Raw genomic sequence first — 12,210 nt, 5'->3', positions numbered from 1 at the left:
TTGAGTGCTCTAATGAATCATCATTCATGCAGCGAGCACCGGTCAAAAGGATCATCATTAATAATACAAATAAGAAAACTCATTCGTAGTCCGTGCATCAACTCGCAAAGCATTCATAAGTATTCCAAGAGCATTGTCTCTCTCCCAAAGGGGAGAAGCTCATAATTGCAGGAAGAGGGAACGGAAGGAAGGAAGGGAGAGTAGCATAGGTGACAATAAAATAAATGCCATTTACTGATGACTCATCAACATAATTTTTACGATTCGACCCATTCAATGAATAAACAAATAAACCGGACAGAACTAACCTGACTCCATTTCGAAGCTACGAACTAGTTTGAGCTTGTCACGCAAACATTTCGCATGCATTGACTTTTTATGGATGCCAAAATAGAGATAGAGGGAGCAGAAGAGAGTACGAGGGGGATGGCAACTCAACAAATAATGCAAAATCATTTAGTGGAGCAGCTTGGAGGAGTCCTGCTTAGCTGCTCTCTTCGCTCAGCTCTCGGGCAAAGCTCATAAAAATCCGCACAGAATGAAATTCTCATCAAGTCGCCAGTTGGCACAATTTCATTTGGCGCTAAGCAACTGAACATGGCCAAAATGACCCGGTGTGCGTACTCTAAATGTATTTGTGTGAATGTGTGTGTGTGTGTTTCTCTGTGTGGTGTTTTGGTCACGGAATCAGAGGAGCAGAAGCTGTTCTATGGCAAACTCCGGCAATCGCGCGTGACTAACGTAATCAGCTCACGTAACGCTGAATGAGATGAGATGAAATCAGCATACACTCAGACTGCATAAATAGCAAATTTATACCAAATACCCAAAGACCAAAGACCCAAACAACAACCATGATGCCCAGCTGCCCTCCTCCACTCCATCTCCACCTCTTCTCATCATTCTTTAGATGGAAGCAAAGTTGAAGTAATTCTTTGTAGATCTGCAACACGCGATAGCATCATTGCTATTGATGCTCTCTTCTCTCTATTTGATACAAATTTATCGATATGCTGGCTGCTGACTGTACTTTATTCTTACTATGTTATCGATAATGACGATTCATAGAAGATACCTACGAATGTTGGTTACTATTAAACGATTTTCCAGCTTCCAAAATAAACAAATTGTAATAAAATAATCAGCATTTAATCTACTAAATAAATATACAATATATATTTATGTAATGTATATTATTATTATATTTTCACTTAATCCACTAAATGGATCTTTAATATTTCTGTAACAAAAAGTTTTAATTTTACATTAGTATTAACTATTATCAAATGCTATATTCAAGACTGAATTGTGGAAGGCAAATGAACAATCGATTAAAAGATAAAAGGTGTTTAAATTTAAATCTATATTAATTTCCTTAAAAAAAATATCAAAATTGTATTCAAAATTGTGTTTGAAGATTTTCAATCTAATAAAAAAAGAGACAAAAATGATATTAATTTGGAGTAAATTAAAATTTCAAAATAATATTAATACCCAATATGGTTTATTTTTAATTTTAATATTATCATTTTTGTCTTTTTCTTTATAAGGTGTTAAGTTTCTACAAACATAAAAAGATAAATTTATTTTTTAAATTATAACTTTCCTTCAAAATGTAAAGCAGACTTTTAGGCTCCAAATTGATTTGTACATTCGAGTCATAAAAGTCGACTTCGTATATGGCGATATTTGTGCATCAATTGAACTCTAATTTGTGTCATTTGTAATGCGAGAAAGTGACCTTACTCCCAACCGCAGAGGGAGCACATAAAAAGGGACACAGAGCAGGAGGAATGGGGAAAAAAGGCAAACATCACGCATAAGTTTCATTTTATTTTGATTTTTACGACTCTGTCGGAGGCTGTGACAGTGGCAAAAAAACGCAGTGAGTGGGACTTGCGACTCCGACTCTGCAATCGAGTCCGAGTCGGACATGTGTCCCACCTGGATCACTTGCTAAATAACCAAAATGTAAGGGCAACAAAAATCAAGAAAAAGTAGTCACCAAACGCAGTTCGAAGCTCGAAACTACACGGAAGAGTGTGAGTGGGGAAAAAGAGGTCTGAGAAACATTTGGGTGGTTGTTGTGTCCAGAAGGAGCATCAGCAGCAGGAACTAAAGCACAGAAAATGCCTATTTACGAGCTCGCATGTTGCTGGACACATGGTAATCATATATTTTGGTCATATCTGTGGACCATAAAACCAGTGTCCTTATGTGCCTGTCAATGAGTTGTTTCATGACATTTATTTCGCTTGTTCCTCGCTCAGTTCAGTTCGGGTCCTGAGTCTGAGTCTGAGTCTGGGGGATGCTGCGTGCAGATGGAAAATATTTTAGTGTCCATTTAATGTCCAATCTAAGATGAGCTCGTAACTTTTGATCGAATAAACGAGGCAACCTTCTCACCCTCAACGTGAAGGTAAAAGCCGAGCCATATACTCTCAATATATAAAGTAGTTGGGAGAAGTTGGTCAAGGGGTTCGATACACGAAGCACACGCAATCGTGTCTCCAGGGATAATTCCTTAATTTTCTCACTGATGCGCTGTGAGTGATAAGTAGAAGTTATTTGCCAGCTATTTGCTTATTTTATTTTATTACTGCATCTCTCACTCTTTCGCTGCTTCTTCTAATGGCCAGCGTTGGGCATTGGATTAGAATGAGGCTTCGCCGTCGTCATTCATAAATATTTAATTAAAATCAAAATTAGTTTTTCCGCAACGCACAAATTTTCACGCAAATAAGCACACCTGGGCTTCGGGGTATTCGGTTTGGGATTGGGTAATGAAAAGCGTATTGTTTTTTCGCCGTTTTTTCCAGCTCGGTTCTTTCATCAAGCTCAGGCCGAGAATGTCACGGCCAAAATGTTAAACAGCTTCCGAAGATGATCCCAAGTTGCCAGCTGACGGCAGAGCTTCGTTAAAAATTAAAACCGCAAATACGCTTTCATCGCATTGGCACGCAGCTCCCATATGGACCCCATCTTCAATCCTCCGACCCATCCGTTCATCCCCTTTTGCCATTCCCTGCCATTTACGGCGATTTACCAACAGGCCACACGCAATTCTCTCGCTGCTTGCATAACTTTTGACTTTCCTTTCCGCCAAGTCAGCGGCCATAAAGTAGATTTACATGCGACGCCCCTGAGACCAACACGAGTGTTGGAACTCTTCAAACAAGAAGCTGAGCAGTTTTGGGTGTGAAATGGATAATACAATTGAGGCAGCATCACTCCGAAACACACTCAGCATCAACCGATGTTTGATAAGCATGCGAGAGACTATCAAGGGGTAGAAGGTGCAAAATACTCTTAGTGAAATCTGGTATATTTCAAATCTAGTACAATATCGACATACCAAATAAAGCCTTAGGCATGGTTGTAGTATTATTGTGGTATATTTTCAAAATACTGTTTTATTGAAAATCCCGATACCCACTTTCAATAAAACTGTATTCCCCAATATAATGTGACAAAAATGATTCAAAATAGCGAATTTTCATTCTATTTTTCCAATATGTTTTAAAATATTTAAAATTTTAATTTTCAAAAACTACATAATGGCGTTTTTTCATTTAGATGTTTCTCTACAATAGCTTTTTTTCATACAACAATTGTATGACAACACTGAAAACATTGTTAATCTTATTTTCTGCCAACTAACACAAATTATATTTTTATTTTAAATGTAGTACTACGATAATATACCAAATATAGCCCTTGGTATATTTTCGTATTTTTATGGTATATTTTAGTAATAATACCGCACTCTTTTGCTTTTAATCAAAATCAGAAATCAAAATCTCTGCTTTCTTACTTGTTTACATCTTTCATTATAAGTATTTTTAAAATTTCACCTCAAAACTCGTTATTCACTTCATTTTTGTACTCCGACTAAAGTTGTCATGGGGCAGTAAACACTCAAACAAACAATCCCAGTAGGTGGGTCACATTTTTCATCGGGTATCGGGTATGTTGAACTGGACAGCCTGGCTGCGGGCAATGCAGCAAAAGGCAGCCACCAAGTTCCCCTTGCCAACGAGCCAAACGTGGTGCAGCGTGTCCAACAAGCTGCGCAGCTACAACAAGCGCGAAGCGAGGATCAGCGAGCAGACGAGTCAACAACTACACACAGAGGAAAACACAAAGGCGAAGCAAAAGTCAACAGCCAAGTCAACAGCCAAGGCGAAGCCATCGCCCATCCTCGGTATCTACAAGAACTCGAAGCCAAAGCCATCGCGATGGGGTTATGGCTACAGTCTGGTTGTGGGCGGTCTTTGTGCCTCCGTGATGTGGGCCATCTACGAGATGGGCAAACCGGAGCAGGATCAGATGGGGCGGAGCATTGAGGATGAGCTGAGCGGGTTGTCGCTGCCACAGCAGTACTTGCAACGCATGTGGCACTCGCTGCAGTACTATCAGAAGATGCTCGAGGAGCCGTTGCCCATTCGCCTGCTGCCTGACGTACTCCAGGCGCCTTATGTCCAACCACGTTACACGCTCGTCCTGGAGATGAAGGATGTGCTGGTGCATCCCGATTGGACATATCAGACTGGCTGGCGCTTCAAGAAGCGTCCGGGGGTCGATCACTTTCTCAAGCAGTGCAGCAAGGACTTTGAGATCGTTGTCTACACCTCGGAGCAGGGCATGACTGCGTTTCCCATTCTCGATGCCCTCGATCCCAATGGCTATATTCGCTATCGTCTGGTGCGTGGCGCCACCCAAGTGATCGATGGTCAGCACATTAAGAATCTGAATCGTCTCAATCGCAATCTACGGCGACTCATCGTAGTTGACTGGGATCGTCGCGCTGTGCCGCTGCATCCCGATAACATTTTTGCCATCTCCCGATGGATGGGCAACGACGACGATGTGCAGCTCTTCGATTTGGCCGCGTTTCTCAGCCTCATTGCGGAGCATCAGGTAAAGTTGCTTTTGGAATTATTAAACTTTTATTAACCTATTTCTTTGCAGATGGACGATGTCAGAGAAGTGCTGCATTATTACAGTCAGTTTGAGGATCCCATCGAACAGTTCAAAGAGAATCAGCGCAAGTTGCTCGAACTGAAGCAAGAAAAGCCCGACATCGAAGTGAAAGCTAAAAGTCGCTGAAGTGTGGATAACATTTTATATTTTGATTTGTACTTGTATTTGTTAGTCTTACATCTATTTGATTGTAGCTGTCTTAAATTGCATATAGTCCGGAAAATTCATAAAAAGCTGCTCATGAAAATAAATGGTATTAAAAAAAAGGAATTCATATATGTTTGATTCGAAAATAATATTGTTGCTAAAATATTGTGAAATATTCATGTGTATACAAAAGCAATATGGAAACAAATCGGATTCTTTTCCTATCGTTTTTTATCGAGCATTCTTATCATCCAAGCATATAGAATGCGTTCCGTGCATATAAAGAAAAGAAATAAGTGAAACATATAAATTGAATATTCAAGTTTTTATATAAAAAGGTTGTTTTTTTAATAGACATTAGATATATATTGAATTGGTAAAGTAATTTAATTAAAATGTAGCTGGAATTCAAAAATAAAATAAATAAATAAATAATTCAAATTTTAAAACCAAGAATTTTCAAAAAGTAAAAAGTTATTATATTAACTTAAATCTACCATTAAAAATGCCGCTCACATTGACAAACTTCAAAGTCTGTTTAATCGACTGAAAAATAGCCATAAATATAGCTTAAGAATACCAAAAATGTTGTCGCTCTGCATTATGCAAAGTTTCGTAGGCTTAAAAACACAAATTGCAGTGATGCAACCGACCAAAGTGAAGCAACCAAAATGAAAGCAGCTGAAGTGGACAGACAGACAGAGAGACGAACAAAGAGACAGACGAGAGATGAACCAGAGGCTTTGGTGTTATTATTTAAATGGTGTATTATCAGTGGCCAGCAGCGGGCTGACCAGTCAGAGCTCGTCGAATTGTCATAAACAATCAAAATCCATTTAAAATTGTACATGCAATTTGGCTCACACCTGACAGAGAAGGGCCAACGGGGCGGATGTGGAATGCGGATGCTGATGCTGATGCGCAGGCACCGACAGCATCAACGCCTCGTCAAGTGCGTGGGCGGAGAGTTGGACAGAGTCCTGCTAGCCTGACCATTGGCAATTGGCAGTGCAGCAACAGCAGCAGCAGCAGCAGCTGCCACTTTGCCACTTGTCGTTGTCTGTGTGTGTGTTGCGGCCATTTCCCGTGCATGTCCTGACTCGACTGTGTATCGTTGATATGATAATTGGCATGAGGCAATAATCCACTTGGATACGTTTACGTTGACAATCGTTTATATCGCAATCAGTGTCATGCCGTCTGCCGTCTGCCGCTGCTGTTGCTGCCGCCTCTTGCATCCTGTTTCTCTCTGCTGCGCCTTGACTCAACTCAGCTCAACTCCATTCAGCAGTCGCCAGTTTGCCAGTTGCCATAAAGTATAATTTCCAGCCGTGCTCGTTGTCGACCTCAACGACAAGGACAACGAGTACACGAGAATGAGAATGAGAACGACAACGACGACATATTAAATAACAATGAACTGCAATTGCCCAGCGAGTCTCGTAATTCGTTTGTAATGCGTGCAGACGCACAGATTTGAGTAGCACTTGCTCTTCCACTGTCATCGCCATTGCCATTGCCATTGCCAGTTGTCCTGCAGATTACACTCCCACACCATCTCGTTGACTCCTTTGTCACTGTTTTGTTTTATGTTCCAACCCTCCTCGAAACACACTGGCAATTGTCCTACGTATCGCATATAATTTCTGATTTGCACTTTAACTCGTCGCCTCTTAAATTTAATCACCTTTCGTTAAGCGTTTTTGATGCCACGTCAATTTGGTTGTAAATGACAAAAGAAATGCGCTTTTTAGTATTGCTCAGCAAACAGAGCTTTGTTTTAAATATAAAACTCTATATCTAACTTCTAATTTGGATTTGAATTGCAATCCTATGCATTCATGCTGAAAGTCTTAGTAGTTACTTCAATATCGATTAGCAAATTATTTACTTCGCAAATGTTTTAATTCATGGGAGAAAAATTTACAATTGAAATTCTCAAGTAGTTCACAACGCCCTTCCCTGCGATTCTCAAATTGTTTACTTCGCAAGTGTAACATAAAGTGATAGCATAAAATCGCCCTTCCCTGCGATTCTCAAATTGTTTACTTCGCAAATGCAAATTCATCTGTAATTTGGTGCGTGTTTTAGTGGCTGTATTGTGAAATCATGGTAGATCCATGACTCCCTTCTATGCGATTCTCAAATAGTGTACTTCAGAAATGTGCTCAAAAGTATTTGGTAGTTTAAGCATAAAAGTGATCTGATTGGTTGGCTTTCAACTCTCTTCTATGCGATTCTCAAAATGTTTACTTGTGAAATGAACTCGAAAAGTTTCGCAGGTTAAGATCAAGTGTGATTTGGTTGTACATATGTATGTTAGAATTCGCAACTGTCTTCTACGTGATTTTTAAAGTGTTAACTTGTTATGTGCAAATAACAAAAACGTAAATGAAAACTGCTTCGTTTGCTGAATTACTACAATGGGAAAATTCAACAAATTAATTGACTGAGTAAGTTCGAAGTAATTTATTATAGTTTAATATTATATTAATGCTGATAACTTTGTTGCAAGCATCTATCATTGTGATAAATAGCTTAACTTAAACTTCGGAAGAGTCATTATAATTATTATTATTATTGAAATAACGAATACAATTCCTTATTGCAATGAGATGAGCCAGAGCGATTAAGGCCTTCAAACTGATTCATTATTGACCCTCCACTTGAATATATTATATTAACTTTATGCTTGTTTACATGCTTCATAGCAAATTTAATCAAATTAGCAGCAAAGTCAACCACTTTGATAAACAATGTAAAATATAAAATTACGTAAAATGTCAATAGGAAAAGTGTTCGCTAGAAGGTGGCAACCGGATTAGGAGTCAGGTGCAGGAGCATGGTCCAATCCTCGTGGCGAAGCATGCGAGTAGGTGACCATTTGGAGGACACTTTGGAATGCAAAAAGTACAATTTATGCGCAAAATGTTGTGGCAAGGAGCGAGAGGCAGGTCAGAAGCACATCCGCCTGCAAGAAGCGCCACTTTCACGCTTGACCTCACTCACAACGAGAAGCGCGCTCAGCGGCGGCCTGCTTAGCCCCTTGACCACAGTCGTATCCTCGCTGGTTTGTGTGTGTGTGTGTGTGGCGGATGTATATATGTGTGTATAGGACTCTTAGGTGGCCCAGTGACTGTGTGCGCTTTTTATGAGCGACGACACCACTTGCGATGAAAGCATTTCCGTATCCGCCAGCATTACCGAGCCCATCTCTCCTCCCCCGACCCCCTCCCCGCCGAAGGCATGCTGCGGCCCAACGTGGAGTCCACTTTAATTTTTGTTTTGTTTATAATTTACGCGACACAACATCAATTAAGTGCTTGGCCGGAAAAGCGCATACCTGCACCTGAAAAAAGCACCCATAAATTGTCGCCCTAAAGTGGCAAATGCGTCGTCCATTTCTTGTCCTCTCCTCCCCCTCACACTCTTTCTCCTTCTCTTCTTATGCTTTCTCTTCCACATCTGTGGTTCAGTTTCTCAATCTGGTCACCTTGGTGGCCCGCAGCTGCATTGGCCACGGGCTTAAATAGCTGTTGCCACTTTATATGCGCGCCTTCTTTATGCCACACACAAATCATTTCATTCAATGCAGTAGCCTACTGAAGACGCAGTATTTAAATAACTGCGGGGAATAAGGAAATTAAAGAAACAGATTTTCAATATTTCAGATTTTAAAATTAACATTTTCATTAAGAAATATTTACATTGAACAACCTTTATTTTTGAATTAGTAATTTTAATAAATGAAAACATCCAACTCGGAAGAATTTCATGAAAGAAAATTCTATATTCTATTTTTATTTGGAATTTCAATATTACAAAAGTAGAGTACATGTCAATTTAACCTTTTTTTGATTAATTATGTTAATGAAAAACATGATAGAAACAATAAATTAAGTATACGCAATTTACTTACTCATAAACTTTTGCTTACTTTATGTATAGAAACAATTATTCTTAATGAAGGTTATATAAAATTTTTATATTGGAATTCATATTTTCTTGTATTATATTTTATTAAAAGTATTTACATTTTTTATTGTAATTTTCAATACTTTTTGCAGTGTTTAGTCGGCTTTTAGGTTTCACTTCCTTGGCGACTTTTCCTAAATGAAATAGTTTACGTTGGACTCGCATAAATTTAAACATAACTAAACAGACGTTAGGATTACTTCATGGAAAATCAATTATTGGCATTCGTTGTACGCTTTTTTCTTTTTGTTGTTCTGTGCTCCAGCAGACATGCTGCTGCATGTGGCATGTGGCAAGGAAGGAGACAGCTGAGCGCCAGGCTGCCTAATTGGAATTAACAGAAGAATTTATGGGGCAAGTTGGTGTGATTTGTTGAAGTGACATTACGATGCGGTAAACGAGAGACAGCGGCAAGTGCGCCATAAACTGGAGAATGTCCTCGCTTCGTCTCGTCTCGTCTCGTCTCTCGATTCGACTCTTCTCTTTTCGCTTCGTCCTGCCATGTCCTTTTCTAGTAAGTGAGTCACATTTGCAGACGCAATTTGTTACACCAAAAAAGGGCCAAGAGAAGACATTATACACTAACATAAACAAAACTCCAGACGGACCCTCAAATACTTGCCCAACCATTCAACATACTCTCTTAATAGTAGTGTGTGTGTGTGTTGTTCGAGTGTATTCACAGCTGGCCCCAACATTTGCTCGGTAAATTAAGCCAAAAGGACGACACTTACTTTAACTTATTTGCCGCATAAAACTGACAATGACTTCAGTTCCTCCTCCCCCTCCAAACTTGAGTCAATCGAAGCGAAGTTCTCTAAGCATTAATTGATAACTAAACTGTGCGTAGAACTAAATAGATTTCTATATTTCATAGTAGAATTGAATTTTGATTTGAGAAGAATTTTTATTCAACAATAAATTAATTATACGCATGTTAGGTGTAAAACATTTTTATCATTTATGAGGGATTTTTAATCATTATGATTAAGCATTAATTGAAACTAAGCTGTGCGTAAATAGATTTCAATAATTCATAGTAGAAGTTTTATATCTAAATTTCAATTTGAGAAGAATTTTCAATTAGTACTGACAAACATTTTAAAATCATTTATGATTAAGGTTTTAATAAATTATTCATAAGTAAACTGTACTCAGATTTCTACTATAAGTTATTAGTTGATAACTAAGCTGGATGATTAGTTTTCTATATATTAAAATTTCTGTTTCTTATTTCTCTGTAAACTGAATTTCGATTGAATAATTTTTGATTACTTATGATTCTGGAACAAATTAAGTATACTCATCCTAAGTGACAAACATTTTTAATCAGTTATGTTGGAATTTCTAAGCATTAATTGATAACTAAACTGTAAGCAGACCTGAACATATTTCTATAATTTAAAGTAGTATTTTAGTTTATTCTCAAAGTTGTAGAATGAATTAACAAATTAGTCCAGCAAATCCCAATACAATTGACAAATTTAAGTGAATTATTTAAGAGTGGAAAATCTCAAATTCCAGAGCCTACTTATTTCAATTAAATATCGTAATTTATCAATTGAGCATTTGCAGAATACTCGTATGTATTTGCTGATGAAATGAATAGGAGCAACATTTGTATAATTAACTCATTTCAATGGCTGCCATTTTGTCTAGTCGTGGTAACCGAATTGGCGACAATTATTTACCAACCAAATGGTATGCGAAAAATTAAATAAATGATGGCAAAGTAGAGCTCTCTACGAATATCTATATCTATATCTACATCTATGTAAATCTAGAGCTAGAGAATATTATGTTTGGTGCAGCAGCAGCAACAGCAGCAGCAATCAAATGGTTAAATGAATGTTTTGCTGCACTCATCCATTTATTCACGCGCCATAAACTGAGGACGAATTTATTTCAAGGGACATGCGTTCGAACGTTACAATAAAAATAATAAAATTAATGGCCAAACACACACAAGTGAGAGGTGGCTGCTGGTTGCTCATTTGATGGCCAACCAGGTACAACAACAACTGTGGTTGGTGCCTGAATTAAATATATATATGTATGTGCCCCATGCATTCCACATTGCAAATTGGAGCCGCGGTCGAAAATAATTTCAGCCATTTGCCATTTGCATTTTGGGCCAGATTTTGGCTGCCGCTGTTTGTTGCAGCTGTTGTCCAAGTTCCTGCTGCTGCTGTTGCTGCTGCCCATTGTTATTTACGCGACAATTGCAATAAACATTAGTTCATTCGTATTGCCAATTCCCCCTTCCCTCTCCCCCTCTCTCTGCTGCAGTATCGCTGTCGGTGGCACATTAAATTAATTACTCATGTTATTATTCTGGCCGAAATGAAGTACGCAACAATTTATAATCGCGGCCAAACAAGATTAGAAGTACCTGCGGTATCCAATTCAAATCTACCCCATGCAATCACTACACTCCCCCTCTCTCTCTCTTTCTCCCCCTCTTCAATGTGGTCGCTGCAGTCATTTTGCTTTATTAGTCAAAATGCGCCAAATCAGAATTCCACAATATTCGGCGTAGTTCTCTCTGTTCTCTGCTGGCAATTAACGTAAATTTATGATCAACCAATTTCAAATTCTAATTTCCAAATAACTTAAATGCAGACGACATAACATTAGAAGAGGAACATTAGTTTATATTTATATTATCTTTATGCAAAGTAGATTATCAAATTATTATTCTATACAAAAGTCAACCTTTTTCTCTATATATAAAAAAGTATTTTCTAATTTAGGTTTTTAGTTTATATTTCAAACTAAGCTGTGACAATTTGGTCGATTTCGAATATGTTTACTTTATATATTTATTTATTATATTAAACTTAGTATTAAATACTGAATTTAATTTACAGAAATTCTCAAGCGCTACCAGCAAACACATCAGCATTTATTATTTACAAATTTACTTAAATCGAATATCTTTTTAAATGTGGAAGCTTTTAAATTTCTGTAGATGATTTTCTTTCCTTCATATAATTTCATTTTTTCTTCTATATGTTATTTTTCATTTCCTTTGTATACTTAACTTCACTTTCTCCTCATTTACATGCTTTGAGTTGTTATCTGTTTTTTATTACTTAACATGTA

General features: G+C 37.9%; 1 protein-coding gene across 1 annotated transcript; it reads left to right on the top strand.

Moving 5' to 3' along the window:
- Nucleotides 1-3,880: 3,880 nt before the first annotated feature.
- On the top strand, nucleotides 3,881-5,244 carry LOC132798835 (mitochondrial import inner membrane translocase subunit TIM50-A). The gene is made up of 2 exons (XM_060810822.1): nucleotides 3,881-4,920; nucleotides 4,972-5,244. The coding sequence occupies exons 1-2, from the start codon at nucleotides 3,970-3,972 to the stop codon at nucleotides 5,107-5,109; spliced, it is 1,089 nt and encodes a 362-aa protein (XP_060666805.1). The 5' UTR covers nucleotides 3,881-3,969; the 3' UTR covers nucleotides 5,110-5,244.
- The last annotated feature ends 6,966 nt before the right edge of the window (nucleotides 5,245-12,210 follow it).

This window comes from Drosophila nasuta, chromosome 2L, assembly GCF_023558535.2.
Source record: "Drosophila nasuta strain 15112-1781.00 chromosome 2L, ASM2355853v1, whole genome shotgun sequence".
Taxonomy (NCBI): Eukaryota; Metazoa; Arthropoda; class Insecta; order Diptera; family Drosophilidae; genus Drosophila; species Drosophila nasuta.
The sequence above is the reverse complement of the archived record's forward strand: the minus strand, read 5'-3'. Positions and strand labels throughout refer to the sequence as shown.